This window comes from Aspergillus brunneoviolaceus (assembly GCF_003184695.1).
Source record: "Aspergillus brunneoviolaceus CBS 621.78 unplaced genomic scaffold BO95scaffold_3, whole genome shotgun sequence".
NCBI classification, from domain to species: Eukaryota; Fungi; Ascomycota; class Eurotiomycetes; order Eurotiales; family Aspergillaceae; genus Aspergillus; species Aspergillus brunneoviolaceus.
In genome coordinates this window covers 678,159-699,944 of record NW_020290733.1, presented here as the reverse complement: position 1 = coordinate 699,944, position 21,786 = coordinate 678,159, and the positions used below count along the sequence as shown (strand labels likewise).

General features: G+C 51.7%; 7 protein-coding genes across 7 annotated transcripts; 5 read left to right on the top strand and 2 right to left on the bottom strand.

The window, feature by feature from the left end:
* Window positions 1-617: 617 nt before the first annotated feature.
* BO95DRAFT_427319 (uncharacterized protein) lies at window positions 618-1,217 on the top strand (the record flags this gene model as incomplete). Its single annotated transcript, XM_025584792.1, has 1 exon — window positions 618-1,217. The coding sequence occupies one exon, from the start codon at window positions 618-620 to the stop codon at window positions 1,215-1,217; it is 600 nt and encodes a 199-aa protein (XP_025447482.1).
* A 1,570-nt stretch (window positions 1,218-2,787) lies between these two features.
* On the top strand, window positions 2,788-3,732 carry BO95DRAFT_427318 (uncharacterized protein; the record flags this gene model as incomplete). Its single annotated transcript, XM_025584791.1, has 1 exon — window positions 2,788-3,732. One exon carries the CDS (start codon window positions 2,788-2,790, stop codon window positions 3,730-3,732), a length of 945 nt encoding a protein of 314 aa, XP_025447481.1.
* A 1,203-nt stretch (window positions 3,733-4,935) lies between these two features.
* BO95DRAFT_449263 (fungal specific transcription factor domain-containing protein) lies at window positions 4,936-7,089 on the top strand (the record flags this gene model as incomplete). Its single annotated transcript, XM_025587938.1, has 5 exons — window positions 4,936-5,508; window positions 5,577-5,740; window positions 5,815-5,991; window positions 6,060-6,395; window positions 6,447-7,089. The coding sequence occupies 5 exons, from the start codon at window positions 4,936-4,938 to the stop codon at window positions 7,087-7,089; spliced, it is 1,893 nt and encodes a 630-aa protein (XP_025447480.1).
* A 170-nt stretch (window positions 7,090-7,259) lies between these two features.
* BO95DRAFT_427316 (uncharacterized protein) lies at window positions 7,260-7,583 on the top strand (the record flags this gene model as incomplete). Its single annotated transcript, XM_025584790.1, has 1 exon — window positions 7,260-7,583. The coding sequence occupies one exon, from the start codon at window positions 7,260-7,262 to the stop codon at window positions 7,581-7,583; it is 324 nt and encodes a 107-aa protein (XP_025447479.1).
* Window positions 7,584-8,157: 574 nt separating this feature from the next.
* On the bottom strand, window positions 8,158-14,383 carry BO95DRAFT_379311 (uncharacterized protein; the record flags this gene model as incomplete). Its single annotated transcript, XM_025583316.1, has 3 exons — window positions 8,158-8,918; window positions 8,971-13,980; window positions 14,033-14,383. The coding sequence occupies 3 exons, from the start codon at window positions 14,381-14,383 to the stop codon at window positions 8,286-8,288; spliced, it is 5,994 nt and encodes a 1,997-aa protein (XP_025447478.1). The 3' UTR covers window positions 8,158-8,285.
* A 1,471-nt stretch (window positions 14,384-15,854) lies between these two features.
* BO95DRAFT_449261 (isopenicillin N synthase family dioxygenase) lies at window positions 15,855-17,207 on the bottom strand (the record flags this gene model as incomplete). The annotated part of the gene is made up of 6 exons (XM_025587937.1): window positions 15,855-15,923; window positions 15,977-16,148; window positions 16,201-16,337; window positions 16,416-16,841; window positions 16,895-17,002; window positions 17,055-17,207. The coding sequence occupies 6 exons, from the start codon at window positions 17,205-17,207 to the stop codon at window positions 15,855-15,857; spliced, it is 1,065 nt and encodes a 354-aa protein (XP_025447477.1).
* A 696-nt stretch (window positions 17,208-17,903) lies between these two features.
* BO95DRAFT_478403 (mannose-ethanolamine phosphotransferase GPI13) lies at window positions 17,904-21,543 on the top strand (the record flags this gene model as incomplete). Its single annotated transcript, XM_025590036.1, has 3 exons — window positions 17,904-18,105; window positions 18,180-18,498; window positions 18,573-21,543. Exons 2-3 carry the CDS (start codon window positions 18,278-18,280, stop codon window positions 21,541-21,543), a joined length of 3,192 nt encoding a protein of 1,063 aa, XP_025447476.1. The 5' UTR covers window positions 17,904-18,105; window positions 18,180-18,277.
* Between the last annotated feature and the right edge of the window lie 243 nt (window positions 21,544-21,786).

Here is a 21,786-nt window from a genome sequence, read left to right as displayed (position 1 = left end):
GTCGGGCCTGATTAGTCAATCGAGTGATCGGGGATCCAGGGGTGCCAAGGAAGGTAATTCCCCCCATGTCGATCGAGCATTGTGCAGAGATCAGCGCTCTTAGTGTAATGAGATTGCCTCTTTGAGGACCAGTGATGATACGAAGCGTGTTCAAGTACATTGTCTTTCCCAATCTAGATCAAGGGGCACCAGACAAGTGACATTTAGAGGATGAATCCCGTTTATGGCTCTCTGTCACCGCAGAATAGGAGGTGGTTTCTGTGATGGTCTGGCGATCATTGCGGTAGACAACGAACACGAACCCTGTCGCGTCGAAGATCGTCGCTGTCAGCCATTTCCTGGAAATCCCTCGACATTGCTGCATCATACCTATTCAGTCATAGCGTCTTGTCTCATGCATAACAACGTTGAGACATCGGGCCAGTGACATAACTACCTACATAAGCAGCCGGGTTGTCAGCTTATTGCCGTTCCAGCACGAGTGAGGGATGCCCTTGCAGTCATTGCAAACGACCTGGGGTCATTCTGTTCACCTTTTGATCGTAGTCGAAAGTGCGTCCTCACAAATAGCGCGAGGAACGAATGAAGGATAATCTGTTACTCGGTGGGGATGGATTATGGCGGGAAAGCACTGGACGGGAGGAAATCACAAGCAACGAGTTTTAGTGGTCTTCGTTTGGCTCCCCGTCAAACATGCAAAAATAGTCAAAGTCTGTATGCAGTCATTGTTGGAGGGGAAGCAGAATTTGACAGATATGCAAACAGGAAAGCCATTCCTCGGTATTTCCGTCAGAGACACCGCACAGGTCCAGTACTCCATGCCCATGATGATGGCGAATTCAGCAGTTGACCTAAAAAGTATCATGACAAGCACTGACAACAATTCTACGAGGATGAGAGAGCGACTCACCCAATTCAGTCGATTTTTGAACGCAACCGAAGCTGTCTCCATACATCCTGACGTTGTGGGATTTTTCCATGGCATGCACCCAAGGTTATTGATTTATGGTAGGACTGTAACCCAAGTCGCCCACTACCCATTGCATTCAGCCTTTGCTGACCGAAAGCACGCATTTCGCATGAGGGAAGTATCCTCCAAAACAACCGAAGAACATTTATCCTACTTGACCAACCCTACGTCAGCCGACATAGCTGCTACATTTGGCAAGCCATATAACCAATCGCAACCATACAGAAGCAGTCATGAGCGCTACTAAGCCAATAGAAAACCACCCATATCGCTTTGAAAAGACATTCAGCATTGACCAATCCCTCTCACCACAGTGCCATGCGTTAATTTTTCCGTCGACTCTTCTCAATCCGGCACACCTCATAATGCCCTCAACCTCCATCCTCCATCCCACCGGCCACGCAGCCCTAGCCACGACACTTGCCTTTCATGCTTGATATTCGCCCTCGTGAACCCGCAATCAGTACGGTACACGTAGCGCCTTTCACGAGGACCCGGCAACTCGCTTTGCCACGACAGCACAGCCATCTAAATCGGCTTAAGCGCCAGCATCCTCGTCGAAGTATACACTCAGGGCGGGGGCCAAGTCTAGGCGAAAGAGGTCATAACAAATCGAAGCGAAGCCTCCTTGAATGATGCTCAGGTCCAGAATGAATGTGGTTCTGTTGGCCTCGTCGGCGGCGGCGGCGACGATGAAGACGAAGCGAATGGGCCTGGGGTAATCGTCCGATGCCGAAGGAATATGGGTCGGGCTTCGTATGAAAAGCATTGACTTTCTAATACAGCTCGACTCATGCGATATCAACTTGTGCTGCCGATGGATGACACGATCTTTCTCTAGAGGATGGTACCGTTGGCGAACTCGATTTCGGTATGAGCTGAATCAGACCACAGTGTCCTGTAGAAGTGTAAGGCTGCCACTTGAGACTGATCAACCACTGAACGAGCTGGCCAGTTTAAAGGTTTGTTATAGCAGGCATCGGGATGTTGAAAGAACTGCAAGCTGGAGTTTGTTTCGAGAGCCTTAGCTGCCGGTTGGACCTTGATCATGACCACCAGAGAGACGGCGCCAGCCCCTTCATCTTGGTTAAATACACTCGGGAACAACAGCAACACGAGCCGAGTCCCATTCTTTGTATCAGCGTATCGATTAAGCACGGATGGAAAGTGCCTCGGCAGCTGTGTTCAGGAGTCGGGCAGTGATCAAGCATTAAACTCAGTATTCTACATCCTCGAGGCTGCAAAGATGACCATGTCAAATCAGCGTCTGATAGCATATTGCCTGGCAGCGCATAGTTACCGAGCGGGTCACCACGCTTTTCAACACACCCCAAGTGAGAAACCAAATGCAAACAAGCCCAAGCCACATCTTCGTGTGCATTGCGGTGTGTCGGGAGATGGAATTTCCGGCGCCTCCACAAGTGTGGGTCAGCCCAGGGAGACTTACTCAGTATTTGCAATACCGTTTTTATTTTTCGGAGGCGCATCAGCCCTATGAGTCTTAGCCCTGCTTGAATCTGCAGAAGCACTTGTCCACATGAAGCCCCCCACCCCTTAGTCGGGTTCTCCCCCTCGTCACCTTGTGGCACTCAACATAAAGACTACGGTTGCCTGCTCTTCTTCAGAGTCAGAACATGAAACCTGCAATCGACACTTGCATCCGCTATGTCGCCCGACCGTCTGGTTATGATCGTCGCACCCAGCTTGCAGCTATCGTTCCTTGATTGCCTATATGACAAGCGAACTCCCCTTCAGCATTGCTAAGATACTTGAGTGCTTTTTGCCAGAGCAGGAAACAAACCGAACATCTCGTTGCCATGGGCAAGCCCGGTCGTGCTCGCGAGCCAGCCGACTTGATCGGATCTATCGAGCAAACCTACACGGAGGCTCGAGTCATCGTGCTCGTGTGTCTCGCCTCGTGGCTTGTGGGTCAACTCAGATTCAGTTTCGCATGGCTACTGTTCGTCCTCGCGGCTAGTCGCACCTATACCAAGGTGTCCATGAAGCGCATGCAGCGAGTCGTTCGAGATGACTGCCAGCGCTATCACGCCACTAAGATCCTGGCCCACGGTGAGACTATCAACTGGGTAAATGAAATCCTCCAACGTCTCTGGCACATGAATCAAGCTCAAATCAGTGAACAAATCGTCCGCTATGTAAATGATGGCCTCGCTCGTCGCACCTGGACCGAGCCCGACACACCGCCCCAAAAAGTCATTCTTCATTCGCTTGCTTTGATTGAGTTGCCGCTTCGAATGACGCGAGTCTTTGTGCATCGCAAGCCCTCTTCACCGAACCTGATCTTCGAAGGCCGATTCCAGGTGAACCTCGCACCGCATGGGAGCGAGCACCATGGTTTACTGGAGGTATTTGAGCACCCGCTCATTGACCTCACCATTCTTCGGGATGTTGACGAGCACGATCGCCATCGCTATCAAAGCCATCATCACCATAATCTCGCTGTGCAGGTGCGCCAGTTCACTAGCCAAGGGTCATTGCAGATCGAGTTGGACCTGGAAGGCGAACAGCCCGCCTTGCTGCAGCCGCACATAGAGCTGCAGGAGCAGCCGAAGATGGACTGCACGATCAAGTCGATCAGCCAACACCACTTTCCATTCCATTTTGCGCACCATGTCGACTGGCGCCGAGTGGTGGAGATGCAGCTACGCGAAGGACTAGGATGGGCCTTCCGTCGACCACTGCCTCTCGGGGAAAGGTGGCTGATCAAGATGATGACGTGGTGGTGGCATATTCTCAACTAGGCTTGTTACGATCCCGCTTCATGATTTATCCCCCGAGAGATGGAGGGTTCCATCCTGGCTGATCTTCAATTGTTCAGCCCTGGGGAGGTTTAAGGTCATAGGGCTGGAAAACAGTGTGTCGGCGTTCGCGAATCAGATTGACAGAAACGGTGTTGCCTATTGCCCGCAATGGTCCCCGTATGCGTATTGAAAAATACAGTCGGCAGCCTCCCCCGGACCGAATTTGCCGAGGGCAATTCTGGGAAGACCCACGCCGGGTGGCTGGAGAAGCTCACACTTTAAATTGCGCCTATTTGCGACCTCGGCTGTGAAGCGAGCTGTTGCTGCAGCTGCAGCTCGTTGCACTTCAAGCTCCGCTATAACATACTCATGTTAGCGAAGATCGTTTCGCAGCTTGGGGTTGCTGATCTTGAATGGTCTTAAATATTTTTCTTTCTCCCCTTGTTTTCAATACTCTCTCCATGGTTTCACCGAGGTTCGATGGACTTCTCTCCGAACGCAATGTGTGGTTGGTGTGTGTGATGAGAAAACGCAGGCAGGGCTGCGGGCTATGACGATGATCAGGTGATGGATAGTGGCGAGAATAAACTACCTAATACTGAGAACCATCCCCTAGAAGGTCTAAGAGGTGGGAGGCTGCAGTGGAGAGAAAAGAGAGTGACTGAAGCGGCAAGCGGACTGATGTCATGGTGTAGTCAGTTTTGGGTCTCAGGCACCGCCCACAATCCCATCCAACCCACCCACTCTTCAACTGACTGCATCATCCTTGGATTTTCCTTTTCCCGCATTCTTTTTCCTTCCCATCTTTTATCTTCATCCACTTATTCTCATCCCCTCATCCCACCCATCCCTCCGCTAAAACTGCATATCCCACGTTTATTTAGTCTTCAATGTGGCTTTCTAGATTCGGGTTGACCTAACCCTCTTTGTGTGAGGACTGAGGCTTGACACCTGCTGGACGGAACGTGTTTCACCACCTGCTCCCTTTCGCCTATCACCTACTACACTAGTATCTTATGCTTAGCATCCATCCATGTCGCCTAGCAACTCTCCACCGATTCAGCCGACCCGCTCTCTTTCCCAGTCGGATGAGCTGATGGTAGGTGAATCCCTGATCCTGCATCTTGATTCATCCTTCCCCAACTTGTAATACTGGATTGTTGACCGATCACATCCTCCCCGTAGAATGGCCGTCACTCGCCTATGGTCCACGCACATCCGGGCCACGAGGCGTCCAACGAGACTTCAGCTGAGGCCTGTCAATCCGTGGCCGAGTATCTAACTGACACGTCGAACTATCATCATGATATGCTCTACGATCTCTTCGAGGTCGTGCGATCGGCGGTTCCCAACCATGCCGACGCCCTGCTAAAGCTCATCCGCAAACACGCCTCCATAGAAGAAGTGCGTGCCTATCTGGACCAGACTCTCGCCGAAATGCGCGCTGCCGGAAAGGACTCCCATGCGCTGCAACAGCTATACGGCATTTGGCAAGGGATCGAGGTGGAAAGTGAAGCACCCAAGTTCCGGCCCATGATGATGGACATCCGATATCTGACGGGGAATGCTCCCTTTCGGGTGCCCGCGAAGCCTTGGACCAGCGTCACGGATGATGACGACCTCGTATCCCATCTAGTTTCCCTGTATCTGACATGGGACTACCCGTTCTATGCGTTTATGGACCGCAAATCCTTCCTGAAGCACATGGCGATGGGCAATGTGGATTCAGACTTCTGCAGCCCATTCTTAGTCAATGCGCTGCTCGCTAACGCATGTGTAAGTTCGGGAAAATTCGCCCATCGCTCTGGATCTGTTACTGAAGTTGTGGGATGGCACCGGCACAGTACTATTCACCCTATTCCGAGGTATACACGGTTCCTGGGGATGTGAGGACGAAAGGGGCGGACTTCCTCGCGGAGGCGGAGCGCCACATGAAAAGACACCAATTCGAAAGGGGCAATGATATTCGACTACCGACCCTGCAAGCAATCCTTCTCCTATATGAGAGGTAAGTCCCCTATCCACGCAGCTACCGTTTGTCGTTATGAATCCTTCGATGTCTGATGATCGAATGCCTTCTAGATATTCCGTCTCCGGAAATGGTGATCATGGCTATGCCATGCTACATCGTGCCATCGAAATGGCAGAGTCTCTAGGGATCATCAATCATAAAAAGCGAGAGCTCAAGACATCGCAGATGTCGGAAGACATGATTATCTCCATCAAGCGGACCGCTTGGGGCCTCTATCAAATCGACACGTAAGTCTCAACCGACCTTGTTCAAGGAATCATGTGGACTAACCCTTATCGCACGAATCCTATCCCAGGGTTGTTCACACGAACTTCCTCAAGCCAAGTCGCGTGAACTCAGTCAGCATTGACCGGATTGCCCGGGATGACGCAGGCGCAGGAGATATATGGACACCATATCCCCTTCCTCGCCCAGCCCGACTATCTTATCTGAGTCAGTACTTCGATGATGCTTGCCAGCTGTCTGATATTGCCCGTGACATCTCTCGGAGCTTGTCGAAGGAAGGACATTCTGCTCCCGGTTACAATCAGCGTAAGCAGGAGCTGTATCTGCGCCTCCGCAAGTGGCAGCGGGGACTTCCGCCGTGCTTCGATCCAGCTGAAAAGCCCGCCCCCCATATTATCCTCCTCTGGTTGGTACCGCATATTTTTTTCTGGTATGGCCAAAGCTAAGGAGTGAACAGGATGCGATATCACACACTAGTGATTAATCTCTGCTTCGATGCCCTCGGCCCGAATGCACGATTGTCCCATCTGAACGAAGTCTCTGACGTCCAAGATAAGTTCAATCCGTTTGCCATTGCTATCTCGTCCGCGCGATCGATTGCCTCTCTCGCTCGACTCCATCGAACTGAGTATGGGATGGAACACGCCCACCAGTTCGCCATGTATTCAGTGAACCTCGCACTTTTTGCTCTTCTGGAACAGAAGAGCTTCGATATTCTTGACCAAGACTTCTTGACTTTGACCAGTGCCTTTTCCATCATCGCGTGTCGGTCCCAGGTGGGCCGCAACCTGTTTCATCTGTTCAAATTGTCCGTGCGCTCTCGCAACCAGGGATCGCGAGTCGCACACTCCACGGACGTCCCTCCCGGCATCAAGGAGTTGTTCCGGCAGGACTCGGAATCTCAGAAGCCCGACCGATGGGATCACTACGCCGAGGGGTTGACCAAAGCTGACGGTGACCCCAGCTACATCGATGGGATGAGAAGCGACGTGCAGTCGTCGGCGGCGACCGGGATGCATGATATGCTCGAGCGGTATGAGCGACTGAGCGTGGGCAAAGAGGAGGGATGGGGTGCCCGTTCCCGGAGAGGGATGTTTTGATTGCTGCGCCTGGGAATATGATTGACAGGAACAGCAATCTGTGAATAACTTTGTATATACGCTAGGAAGTACATAGCAAGCATGACTCATTGATGATGGTGATGACGATGATGCAGTGTAAGATAGAAGCAATACAGCAAGACTGTTTCAAGAGAACAAAAGATACAAAAATGAGCGGCCATGACTACTGCCTCCATTGCAAGTGCAACCAACCTACAACAAAAACTATATCGCCCCCGGCCGAATATCTTCGAGAAGCCGACTCGCCACTCCCCAACACCCTCAACGCCACCCTGGCCGCCACTCTCCTCGCCTCTTTTCATCCTCCCGCAACAACCGTGACCGACACAACCCCAGACTCACGCAATCCAGCCCCCCCGCCCCCCTTCCTCTTCCCGCTTGCTCCTCCCCAAGCCCGGATTCCAACCTCGCCGCCAACTCCCCAGCCAGCAAGACGCCCAACAACTTGGACGTCCGCTACCTCTACCCAATAACATCATAGTAAGAGTAAAGATCCAGCCAATGCAACGCCTCCGACGCATTGCATTTCGGGAGGGTGGGAGTGCGCAGGAGTTGGGGGTTGGAGGAAGGTTAAATTATGAGGGAGGTCATTTAGGGTGCAGTGCGGTCCGGTGCGGTTGGTCTTGAAGATTGGGGGGATGAGCGGATTGATGTTGGGATTGGGATTGGGATTGGGGACATGTCTTGGATTGAGATGGTGGATGGGGGTTGTGCATAGGTGGGTGTATTTGTGGATGGGGGTAACAGATGGTGTGGGTTTATTGATGCGTGTGTGTGTATGTGTGTACTTTCATTTAGTGAAGCTACTATTTCTAACATTACGTAGTACTTAAGGTCAACTACATACACCTCGTGTTGTCAACAGTCTTCGGAAAATCTGCGTACTGAGTTAGGGTTCGGTGATAAGAACCTGGGTGAAACTTATCTCCATGCGCCACGAGGATACCATCTCGATTGCTGGGAGGGCATACTCTCCAGAATTCCGGAGTTTACAGTGTTTTCCGAAAGGCCTACACATGAATAGGACAAACAAAAGTTTCATTAACTCCGTACTATACACTACCTTACCCTATGTCCACCCAATTATTCTTCCGGATTGGATATACATCATTTACAAAATACACAGGCAGTCTGGTTGATTAACATCAAAATCGCGCTACATCCCATTCCATCCATTACAAGGCAGTAATGGAGAGACGCTTCGCCCCTCCGTTGCCCGTCAGCAGCGCCGATCCGCTGGATTGGCGGAGGTGGTTCTGATGGGTCTCCAGCTCCTCCACGTCCAGGCTGAACCGGCGCGGGCGCTGCCACATGCCCATCGACCCGTCGGTTTTGCCGGCTTCGAGCTTGGTGGGTGAGAGTCCGAACTTCGTGGCGATGTCCTGCACGCGTTCCTGGGCAGCCGTGGCGTCAATGGCTGCGCTCTGGCCCTCCTTGGCCAGGCGTCCTTGGGCGTACTGCAACAACTCCAGGTGCTGGGTCACTGCGTTTACGGCCGCATTGTGATCACTGGTCTCACTGTTCAAGAGCTCTGCAAGGGCGGTCTCGTGCAGAGCGGCGGCAGCAAGATGGTTGCCCGACGCTGTGTAGAGGCCAGACAGCAGCTTGTTCATCTCCAGCGTCACCGGGTCGGCATTACCCCAGACCTGGCGCAGATTGTAGCAGATATCCTTGCCAAGCGCCGTTGCAGCGCTGACCTGGCCGCGACAGTACCGTGTTTCCACGAGCCGGCGACCAATCCACACCACAGCGGGTAGGGACCAGGTCTTTTGCACAACACGGGAGGTCCAGAGGTCGGTGAGGATAGACTAGGAAAGATTTTATTAGTAAGTACCTTGACATGGGGGGAATGTCGCTTACTTCCAAGTCTTCGAACATCTCATGTTCACCCAAAACAGTCACCAAGTCATTGAGCTCCGAGAAGGGTAACTCGGCGTATTCCATCGGGAGATCTCGCGCGTTGGCCATGATCTCCTGCAGGAGCATTTGCGACTCGAACGACATATTCTTCGCAGTCGTGGCTTCAGTGCACTTGTTCACCTTGTAGCCGCAAAGATACAGGCAAAGTTTGATGGCAGTAAAGATACTTTCCGCCAACCGTAGTCCGTCAGTCAAGTGGACAAATGAGTGGAAGACGCCAGTAACGTCAGCCGCATCCTGGAAGCGTGAACGGTTACACAGGTCTCGCACTAGTCCAGTAGCCTGCGTCACGATATTGATGTTGTAGTCATCATTGGGCGACTCGCGACGGCACATGACGTAGAACTGGTGCACAACATCTTTCTTCCGCAGCGGTTGCGCCACCGAGAGCGTGTTGCAGAAGTATTCGTAAAGCTTGTCCTGGGTGTCTTGAGCCGCGGCGCTACGCTTCTGCTCCATTTGCAGCTGGTGCAGCTTGTCGCCTGCCGCCAGGGTGGGCATAAGGTCATGGCTGGACAGATGCTGTTGGAAGACACTATAGACCCGCCCTTCGCGAGACAAGTCATCCAAGATCTGTCGCGAAGAACGTGTTCGACCAAACACTTCCTCGAACGCTGCAACGAATGCAGCAGGTCGGTACTCGCCCAGATTCTGGCGGTGAGAAGCCGGTGTATCATGTATCACCTGCTGGTGCAGCTCGTTGATGAGCTCCCAGCCTTCATCAATATACCCGCATTCAAGGTAGATTTCTGCCAGGCTATGGGCACGTTCCACTAGTGTATCGTGGTTGGCGGTGACATGAACGACTTCATCGACGTGCTCATGAAGCAGCTCGGTTCCATGGCGGCGAGACTCTGGATTATCTTGAAGGGCATACAGTCGCGCTATCTCACGAAGCCACAGGTGCGTCGTTGGTGCAGATAGCCCTTGCTGCTGCTTCGACAAAGCAAGCTCTTCGGTATAGAAGGCCCGCGCTTGCGGGGATGTATCCTTCTGGAGCATGAATAACTGGGCCATGCGATGCTTGATATCCATAGGCAGTGGCTGGGTCATGTCAGGAAGCGACCGCGAAGCCTCAGAAGTTGGAACCCAATCATTCGTCTTGAGAGCTTGTTCATAGAGCTGAAGTGCCTCGCTTCTACGCTGGGGATGACCAGAACAGATTCCTGCAAGGGCCATAGTCGCGTCACGGGTGCGGGGGTCGGTAGGACCATACAGCTTCCTGCAGAGCTGGTGATGCTGCGAGGCTATCTGGTACCGCTCATTGTCCCCGGCTTCAGATGGCGAGTTCTCCAAGATAGACATGTATCCACTGTAGGTCTTGGGAAGCAAGCCCTCCAAAAGAGCCCGGTCATACCCGTCTTTTTCATCAAAATGCACGAGGGTGGGCCACAAGTGCCGGTACACATCAAGGGCATCTTCCCACTTCTTGTCTTGTTCGTACAAAGTGACCAAAGCTACTGCAGCCCGAACGCCAGACGATGTTACCCTGCCGTCTGGGATGCAGGCCTTGTAAATTTTACTGTAGCTGTCTTCCGCCTCGCTGCGACGGTCAAGGCGAAGCGCCAGATCGGCTTCATAATAGCGACTGTCCAGGGTATGCTTATCGTTACTGCCTAGTCTCGATGCAAAGAAGTCGCTGACCTGGTGCAACAACACCATTGCTTTGTCAAATTGGAAGGTCGTCTCATAGAACTCGACGACAGTTTTGACGACAGTCGTAACCGAAGGAACGGCCACTTGATCCGCGGTGATGGATGCTTTGAAAGCATTCCCATATACAATGGTAGCCAGTGCCACGTCCAGGCGCCGGAACAGACAGTACGCGTGATCGAGAGCTAGGCTGGCCATCAGGGGTGCCTGCTCCGAGGGGAACCTTGCCTTGGAATATGGGTCCTCAACAGTAGGCCAGAGGTGCTTTAGCACTGCCCAGGCGCATTCATTTCCTTCACGCCATTTCTCTGCTGCCATTCGTTGACTTGCCAGCTGGTGAGATAGGGCCAGGATTGACATTAGGTCACGCTCACTGCCAGCTGATGCAACAGTATCAATCCAGCCAGGGAGCAGTTCATTATCCTCTGGGGAGAGTGTCGACAAGCACGAACCGATGGAGCTGGCAGTACTTTTGGTGGGAATAATCCCTTCGGTGAGAGACTCGGCCAGAGAGACGGCTTGAGGGGTGTATTGCTGGCCAGAATATTTGTAATACTTCCACATTTGCAGAGCAAGGGCACGATCCATATCTTTCAGATCCATCTGCCGAGCCTCACCGCGAAGCTCCTCGGCACGTTTAACCATCTGTGGCGAATTCACGCCGCCCCCTGTCTCCAAATCTACCTCTAGGTCGCGCAGTATGCCTGTAGCCTGTTCGGGACGACGCTGGCGGCGCAGGAACTGGGAGTAATAGAAGGCCACCCTTGTTTTCTGATCCCAGGAGTCTGTGGAATCGGAGCCGCGAGCAGATAGGCCTGCCCACAGTCGAGACAGCACTGCGTCGGCTTTTCCGATCTGGTTATTCTCCTCATACATCTTGGCTAGGTAGAGGGAATAGGCTACTCGCCGCGGGTCGGTCGCATCCATCGAATGAAGCATTGTCTCATACTTGGTTCGCGCAAGCTCCAGCGCCAACTCGTCCGGAGGCGCGATTTCAAAGTTCTTGGTGAGGTAATCGGCTGCTGACATGGTTTCAGGTGAATGAGCACCGTACGTCTGCACTGTCTGGTGGTAAAACTGCTTAGCAGCAGAGTACGCCTCATCATGTTGTTTGTTGGCATTATAAGACTTCACCAGTTTATCAAGGTACTGCAGTCTTTGGGCAAAGCCAATGTCGGATGAGCCCCATCCTGAAAGTGCCATGTCCTTCAGGGCATCAGTCTTCATGCCTGCGGTGCGATCCGCTTGTCCGTTGGCTACAAGCATTTGTTCAAGGTCACGTGTAATTGCGTTGGAAGGTCCCAGTTGCGAACGACTGCGCATCCAAGCCTCGTACAGGTGATCATTGGCCCAGCCGGCATGTGTCTGTTCCGCAGCACGAGCGCTGAGAAGCAAGCTCTGTAGAAGAGCGGGAGACTCGTTCCCCAGAACCACACGACGAACACCAACAGCCAACCTGTATAATTCCACAATGCTTGAGCGACTGAACTGGGACTCCCTGTTAGTAAGCTCCAACTGGGCGAAGAGAACAGTGTCGGGTAGAGCACGGCGGAATGTTGCGTCAAAAGAGATCTCACGATCGGAAGATGCCATTGGCGATGCCAGCATATGCGATAGCCAATAGCGTGCGGTATACTCAAGCAAGACATAAGCGTCCAAGTAACGGTCGCGTACAAACACGCTCATCTTGTCCCATGAGAGGGAGACCTCGTCAGTGACCGTACGGCGAACCCAGGCTAAACAGCGGATCAAAAGGTCAAAATGAGCATCCGCCAAAGAGAATGACAATTCCTGGCGCATTTGAGCCCGTGCTTGGAGGTGCTCTCGGATCATTGGATGACGGAACGACACAAACCCATCACGAACAGTGACTAGGCGCTTGAGGGGTTGGAAGAGGTCACGCTCAAGGTTGGAAGAGCGAGGGGCTACTTTCAGTGTCTTGATATCAACTGCCAAAAGTTGTTCCACCTCTGGGATGCGCAAGGGACGCTCACTGGCCGCTAACCAGCCCAGAAGATTCTGCGCACCTTGACGTTTGATATTGGTAGTACGCAGGTGGTGGTCAATCAAGTCGCCCAGCGTATTGGGCATCTTCGCAACAGCGGACGTCATGTCGCTGACAGTCGTTCGCTGCTGCATGGCCTCTACGGCCAACTGTGCCCATATGAAGCAGCCCTGAGAGCGGGATACGATCGCCGCCCCCAATGACTCCCGTTGAGACGGCTCGAGGCCAGAGAACGAAGAATCCGCCGTCATCATGTCGCTAACCGCGACTTGCATATCATGCTGGATCGTAGCGGCATTCATAGCAACCTGGTGTGTCTTCGTGGTTTCGCGGATTGGCAGTATGTCCTTAGACATAGGTCGGCTGAAAATGATCAACTTGGAAGGAGTATCGGTCACTGTGTCTTGCAGCAACCCCAAAAACGCGCTAACAGTTGTCTCGGCGTGCTTCATTTGGTCGAACCCATCAACCACCAACATAAAGTGCAAATTGGATTGCACGGCAGCGCGGATGGCAGTCCAAAGCTGTCCTTCAACTTGAGGGTCAGTTGCACCAGCTACTGCAAGCTCAATAGCGCCGGTCACAGCAGTCAAGATGGCATCTTGAGTCCTGCGGCTAGTTACTGAATGATCAAGGATCTGGATCAGAATTCCCTTGAGAATGCTCAGCGTGAGCGTTGTGATTGGTACGTCCGATCTGATGATAACCGGAATGACATTCCAGATATCATACTCCGAGGAAGCCTGAAGTCGCTCGACAGTCCATTGAGCGAGTGCACTTTTGCCTGAGCCGGGATTTCCTCGGATCATCATAAGACTTCGACGACTCATAGCGAAGGTAGTCAGATGCGGCTCGAACCAGGAGAAGGATCCGTCCGCTAAGGAGTGGTTCTGGCCTTCAAGAAGCATCTGCAACGGACGATCTTGGAGCTCGAGGAATTGATAAATGACCGACAGATTGACTGATGTCTGATGTTTAGCCGTTCCTGCTTGCAGCACAAGCTCAGATACACGACGCCAGTGAGTAGCGAAGCGGTTGAAGTAGCGGAAGAAGGCCAAATCGATAGCGGTGTTCATCGACTGCCAATGCTGAGTCTTCGCTCCTTGGCGATATTCCCAAGCCACGTGGACGACAAGTTGCAAGATATGAGCGTAGATCTCGGCAACCTGTTGCTGCAGAGGTCGGGATGTAGGGAAGTAGGTTTCCTGCTGGAGCAAGAGCGAGATACCCATAGTGATGCGACCATAGCGGCCGAACAAGCCTTCAATTACGTCGAGTTGATCGATGCCCATCTGAGTTTCTAGTTGGAACATATCTTGCAATTGAGTGGAAAGAATCTCATACCTCAAGCAGAAGCAGCGTTGTCCCCCAGACAAGCGCAGTGGCTTCATCCGCGCCATCCATGTAACTGGACACTGCGTCGCGCAAAGAACCCACAGCAACCGCGAGACGCGAAGCTCGTCTGAGAACCCCGTCCAGTCGACTACCGTCTGCAGGCATGCGCCGAAGCCGCTCTGCCGCGATAGTATCGAAGAACACATCGAGACTCGGGGCTTTGTTCTCGATTTCCTCCGCCGTTAGACCTAGGCGTGTGGGACATTCTTCGGAGACAGTGTTGACTGTCTCTCGTAGGATTGGAAGCGACGTAACGCCTCCGTTCACCGCAATTGGCTCCATTGCGTTATTGGAAGCCATGCTGCATTCAATTCAACAAAGTAGGAAACTGGGGCAGCATAGCCATGAATGGTTTGCATTTAGCTCATGTGTGGTTACGAGGCACTATATGAACTTTGCACCACCATCGAGGTCAATGATGTTAAGGAAGTCCCGGAATTTCGAGTGCTGAGCAATCTTGACATCATAATTGTCTTCCTTTCAACACCACGTCCTTTGGGGATTGTTACGGACAAATTGACTGCACGGTAACCGTGGATCGGGAGGCCCGGCGCGAAGTCTGTCGCAGTGGTAAATCTGGTCAAGATGAGGTTGCTCGAGTATAGTTCCAGGCAGACCGATCATGAGCCACGTGAAATCAGCGTAGTCGTGGTGTCATGAGCATTGCTGTTGTCGGTCCACGACGAGTGCGATGCGTCATGGACGAGCAGAAGTCAATGACATCACGAGAATAGTAGGTTTTCTGTGGCCGCCATACGTAAGATGGAAATGGCATCCATGAGAAGAAAGGAGCTATACAGTATGACTGGCTTTGAGGATTGAGATCAAGTGGATATTTGTTGAGTATGAGTAGGAGCGATCAATTTCTGGGGAAGCGGAGGTGTGGTGTGGTGGTGGGAGGGGATGGTGGTATACTCGAACTGTTTTCTGGGGAGGGACCACCGGGAGATGAGATTCAGCATTCGTCACCCGAAACCCAGCCACGTCGTAACCTACTGCATAATTGATTTATTGCTATTTTCTCGCAGTCCCCTTGACTTCGCACGTTTACGTTTAAATATCTATGACTCGGGTGCATTCTATGCGCTTCGACTTGGGTTCTTGTTCTCATGGTAGAGTCTCCAGGTGACCAGAAACCATGTCCGCCCTACTCAAAGGTAAAATGTCATAATCAGCAGCCATCCCATTGGACTTGCTTGATGCGGTGATGATGATGTGAATTGACCTTGAAACACACCACTAAGTACAACCGCAGCACCCGAGGGGCTCAGATCAGCGATTTGATGTGTGAGGCTGCTAGCTGTGGTGGAAAGTTGGCTTCTATTTTGTGAAATACAACAAAGGGCTCTACTTTCAATAGATAAAAAAAATATGGAGACGAACATACCATATTGGATCAGTGGGTCAAAGGTCTTCACATGGCTACCCCTATTCATTTGGAGACCATCGATCCTGTCAATTTGACGAAACGATTTGACAGAATGGTACGTCAACTGCTTTCAATTGGTAACTGTGAGAATATCTTATGGATTCGAATACCTCAGGCTGTTAATAAAAAGTAAATCATATATTAACATCTCTGAACGGTCACTTTATATGGACCGCTTTTATAGTGATTCACCATCGCTCGAGACTGTTCATATAGTAAGGTCGACAATTGTCATATCTTGACAATCTCGCGCATTTCAAGGAAAGATATCGAAGAGAACAAAGTAATCAAGGTTGTTGGGGAAAGATGTGCGTTACCTGAATTCGTTGCTTATATTCAGGGTCAACGTTTTTCAACCGGCGGCTGTTGGCCGTATCCAACATACGAGGCCGCCAATTGACGGCGCACCCACTATGGAAATATGTCAATCGCAAAACTCAAAGTCCAATGAGATTATTACTTACCTCTCCCGCTTTGAAAGGCTTCTGACATGCCGGGTTGTCTTCTGACACGCAGCTGGGCAGAACTGATACCGTTGTGTTATATTCCACTCCAAAGAAAAAAGGGATCGTATATCGTTCTTCGCCAGTGATATTGATGACCCGATGTACCGTCGATTTAAACTTTCGGTTTGTCCTGTACTTATTCAGCTTCTGCTTTCCCTTCGCAAATGCGAATTCGTTCTTACCACATGGACAAACAATCCGCGATGTTAACCACCAGCGTGTTTGGAAGGGGCTGAACAGTGATCCACTCTTCGCTAGAGTTACGCACTTGCAGGGCTGGCACTTTGTCCTGGGAAAGAATGGTGATGCACTCATAATCCTGCATTGTCGATCAGATATTCTGAAAGGCACGGAGAAGAATGCTGATCAATTCTCGTTGGAGGAACCATGAGCTTACCGTATGAGCACCCAAACCGATCCTGGACGTATCGTCCACCGACTGTGAAGGATAATGTAGCATTCTGGATGTCGCACCTGGGTATTCCATCATTGGATCGAAGAACTCTTCTGACAAGTCAAGTGCCAAAGCAAAGATTCGCATCAAGGACCGACATAGGCTCAGTGCCTCGGCGAAATACTCGATGTAAGTTTTTCGAAAGCCGGGCAATTCGTCCTCAGAGGGCCACTGGTTGTCGCCATAGAGATCAAAGTCGTCTGATGGGAGCGAATCATGTGATTCTCGTCGAGGATCTGCTGCAAGCTCATATCCTACATCGAAGGACTCGGAATACGCTCCCGGTGTGCTGGCAACATCAGAGTCTGGCTGTCGAAGTTCAAGTCCGGTCATCTGCTCAGCATACAGAGGCATGAAGCCGCGAAATTTCTGGTCTATATGTCAGAAGTTTTATCCTTGCAGAAAGTTCCAGTCAGAGAGACCTTGGAGTTTGCTATGGAATATTGTGATTTCCGGTCCTCTGGGAGAGCAAAGAACTGACATGCTGTATCGTGAATTGCAGAGATAGTCGCTTGGGGAATACCATGATTCTGTCGGTCTGAATTAGTGGCAATCGCACAGACAGTTGTTGAGCTATCCGACCGTGATATAGAAAAACCCAACGTGCATACAGGCATCATGGATGTCTCTTGCTAGCGCTTGTCGTTTGTCAAGCTCGGGACTGCGCAAATTGGTCAAGTCAATGATCGGAACTTTGCTGAAGTCTCCCCTGACTGAAGACTCTGAAACTGACATAGTGTCTTATGGTGAATAATGGAATCTTACATTGTCAATTGAAGAGGAAGTCACAGACTATATACAGTGCGGAGAATGAGGGGTCAAATAGTTTATACGAGGGGTGGGGTGTTAGTCCGAATCAGCCTCGCGTGCAGTTTGAGTAAGACTAACATATCGACTGTACTGTATGTACAACGACTGCTGATAGACGATAAGGTGATATGAGATTGTTGTCCGAATTTTAAAGATAACAACCTAAACTAGCTTCACTTGGTCGTGGCATTCGTACTGCGAACATATATTTTAAGAACTAGAACTATTGTTGGCTTGATATCGATTGCATAGATCAGCTCTCTGTGACAATCTGTTACCTGAATGTTGTGTTGTATATATCAGCTACAGGATAGCTGATCCTCAACTCAAGCTGGAATTGATTTGCATACTGGGCCTATGTATGTTCTGCGTGCATTCACAACTTGGTGGAATCATTGCGCGCAATAAAAGAGGCTGGCCGAAACGGGCCTGGTGGGCTCATGGCAGACCCGCTTTCTACCGCACAGGGTTCTTTGAATGTTCCGAGCCGCTCCGGCCAATGAAGGCGGAAATATTGGTGGAGGAAAGGAGGGGATGCCGAAAGCGAAAGCGCCGATTTCCCGACGTCACGGGGGTTGCGCATCGAGTCCACTGGTTTCTTTCCCCTTACCCAATGCTTCGCTCCTTCTCGTCAACTGCGCGATTTTCGCCCCTGAGAGCTCCATCACCTTGACCGGATCGATTCGTACTGCGTGAATCATGCTTGCGCCGTACTGAGCTCCCCTCAATCCGTTCGTCGAAGTGTCAAGCGACAGGGAGAAGCGCAATCGCGAGAAAAAAAATAGGAATAGCAATCACCTCCTATTTGTGTCAATGAGTTCCTGTTAGTCTTGAAGATCTTCTGGAGCTTCTCAACGCAGACCTCTCCAAAGAAAGCTAACCAGACTCTTGTTTTAGGAGCCATTGACCTCCCTGTTCTGATGCCATACACCCCGCTCTCCGACTTCACGTTTGTCACCCACCCGCCCCATCACAGCTAAGCATCGCATCCTGTGATGCTGTCCTCAACCGACGCAGGCTCTCGCCATGAGAGCCATCATACGGAGAACGCAGCAACCGCTTCTACAAGCTCCCCAGGGCGAGCCTCAGATCGCACCGATCGCAAAACAACCGTGCCAAAAGTATCCAACAACAATGCGCAAAATTTTTTGAATGGCTTGGAAGGGGACTTCAAATTGAAACACTTGGGTCTTCTCGGAGTGCTTGTGTGGTTTCTGTAAGCCACACCTTTCAGACTCAAACTCCTTGCTACTTAGCGAAATTGCGCCGCTCATGCTCGTCCACCAATAGGTTTCTGCACGTCGTGGGGATATTCTTCTTCACCAAAGGATTTTTGTTAACTCGCATGGTGCTGGAAAATAAGTCTTCATGCGATGTGCTTCCCTTAGCCGATACAAGTGTCAAGAAAAGTGACGGGTGTTGGCATAAGAAGTCATTTGACAAGGCCGTCGTTCTCATCATCGATGCCCTGAGGTATGATTTCACGGTTCCTTTTACCTCGGATGTGGACGCGGAATCAGACCCCCTATTCTATAATAACATTCCCGTCCTCTACGAGACAGCCGTGAACACACCGGAAAACGCCTTTTTGCTTCCGTTCATTGCTGACCCGCCAACAACCACGCTACAGCGGCTGAAAGGACTGACAACCGGAACACTGCCAACTTTTGTTGATGCTGGGTCCAACTTTGCTGGAACAGCCATTGACGAGGATAACATTATTGCTCAGCTTCGCGCGGCCGGGAAGACTCTGGTGCAGTTGGGTGATGATACATGGCAGTCACTCTTCCCCGACTACTTCGATGCGAATCTGACACGTCCTTATGATTCATTCAATGTTTGGGACCTGCATACTGTCGACAACGGCGTGACGGAGCATCTCCTTCCGCTTCTACATCCTGCTAATGCCACAAAATGGGACGTTGTCTTCGGGCACTATCTTGGAGTCGACCATGCGGGCCACCGCTACGGACCCAACCACCCAGCAATGGCTGCGAAGCTTCAACAAATGGACAAGCTGATCCGCGATGTGATGGCAAAGCTGGACGACAAAACTCTTCTGGTAGTCATGGGCGACCACGGCATGGATCAAAAGGGCGACCACGGCGGCGAGTCGGATGATGAAGTAAATGCCGCATTGTGGATGTATTCGAAGAAGGGCATATTTGGACGGACTAGCGAAGAGAATGTAAAGCCGCCCGCGCAAGCTAGCAACCGCTTCATTCCGCAGGTCGATCTTGTGCCTACGCTGTCTCTTCTTCTCGGAATACCCATCCCTTTCAACAATCTTGGTTCGCCTATTGAGGAAGCATTTGTCGGGCCCAATGGCAACAACTGGAAGAACCTAATGACTGTCAACCGCCTGACTTCGGCGCAGATCAAACGCTATCAGCAAGAGTATGCATCGGTACGCGGGGCGGAAGAAGGGAACAGCCTTCAGTCAATTGAGCTGTGGAATGCAGCAGAGAACGACTGGCAGAACATCCCCTGGGTCGGCAAATCCAATCCCTCTACGTTGCGACCGGTCTACGACTCGTATAGGCACTACCAGCGGAACACCCTCCAAGTCTGTCGCAGCCTCTGGGCCAAATTTGACGAGTGGAGTATGGCCCAGGGTATCGCTATTCTGCTTGCCGCAATCGTCTTGCTGGTGTTTTATGCACGTGGAATCAGGACGGGGCAGACAGTACTCAATAACGCTCTGCTTACCTCAGTTGGAGCAGGCACTGGCGTGGGTGCCATCAGTGGCGCTCTGCTCGTGCTTATAGGCGTGGTCGCTGGTCCGCTGATCGAGGAATCAGTCTTATTTGCAGCCACAGGAGGAATTCTCAGCGCTTCATGGTCATTGTTCTCCCGCCCCCAGCAACTCACAGTGCCTCTGCCTAAGACATTGTGGGGCTGGCTTGCTATTGTCTTCACTGTCGCACAGTCCGTCGGCTTTGCTTCTAATTCTTACACTATCTGGGAAGATGAAATACTCTTGTTCCTCCTTTCGACTTTTGGTGTTCTCGCTGGTGTATCTTCAATGCGTCAGAAATTGACTGCAGACCGGGTCTTGGGCGTCTATCATTCCATTCTCTTCGTCATCTTGGGAAGAGTGGCATCTATGTCTCGCCTGTGTCGTGAAGAGCAAATGCCATTCTGTCGTTCAACCTACTATTCTTCGGCAACGTCTTCAACCTCCGCCCCTTGGCAGCTCATCATCCCCCTGATCTTGGCCTTTGTACTCCCGACTGTTGTGAAGTCCTTTTACGCAGGTTCGAAATCGTATCAAGGTGCCGCCCCTCTCTGGATCGGGTCTGCGTTCCGACTGGGGCTATTTTTGGTTGCTGTCTTCTGGGTGCTCGAGGGTGCTGACGATGGTGAGTGGCTGCCCGTGAGCAAGGAGACATTGAAGTCAAGCCGGGTCTTCCTGGCTCAGCTTGTCCTAGCTCTGGCTTTTGTCGCAGGCACGACAGCTTTCATCTACACAAAGCCGTGCATCAGCATCAACGTCAGCCAGGGCAACAACGACCCTGAAGCCAAGGGAAAAACACCCTCGTTCTCGTCAGCGGGGAGAACGACCGTCACAATCTTGGGTTTCGGCAACGTCTACGGAACACGGTACTTCCTCTTGGTCGTCAACTTCTGCCTGGGTATCATCCTTATGCAGAAGCCCATGGGCCAGGGCGCGATGGGGCTGCTGCTCTGGCAGATCCTCTCCTTGCTCGAAATCCTCGACACCAACGGCTTGGTGACTACCAACTCGTCGATCGGACCGATCATCTTGGCAGTTCTAGGGTCATTCTACTATTTTAAGACGGGTCACCAAGCCACGTTGAGCAGCATCCAGTGGGAGTCCGCTTTCATTCCGCTGTCCTCGGTGCAGTACCCTTGGTCCCCGATCCTCGTCGTTCTCAACACCTTCGGTCCCCAGATCCTCACCGCGGTCGCCGTTCCCCTGACCGTCCTGTGGAAGCGACCTCTGCAACTCAGCGAGGAAGCCACGTCGACAAGCAAGGCGAGCAACCCAGCGATCCGCATCCTCTCCGACGCCATCCAGGCGGCGAGCACCTACATCCTGTATTTCGCCACCATCAACGTAGCAACCACGATGTGGGCCGGCCATCTGCGCCGTCACCTCATGTTGTATCGGATCTTCAGCCCCCGCTTCATGATGGGCGCCGCTGTGCTGAGTGTCGTCGACATTGTCCTTATCTTGTTCTCCGTGGCCGGTGTGCGGTGGAGCATACTCAGCGTTGGCGACATCTTTGGGTGGTAGAGTGTTTGGCTTCTACTGGTCAATCAGCCCGCCTTGGGGCCATTCTTCTTTCCCTTGTTTCAGCTCTGACTGTCTAATCCTATTTCCTCGTGAAGCTTGGATATGACGGGTGTTAGCGGAGCTTGTAAAGTACATTTGACCTTGCGTAACTTCCATCCTGCGCTTGGCAGGCGGTGACTCTGCCAAACCAACTGATAGAATCTGCAGTATATACCATGATAATCATTAAAATAAATTCAATAC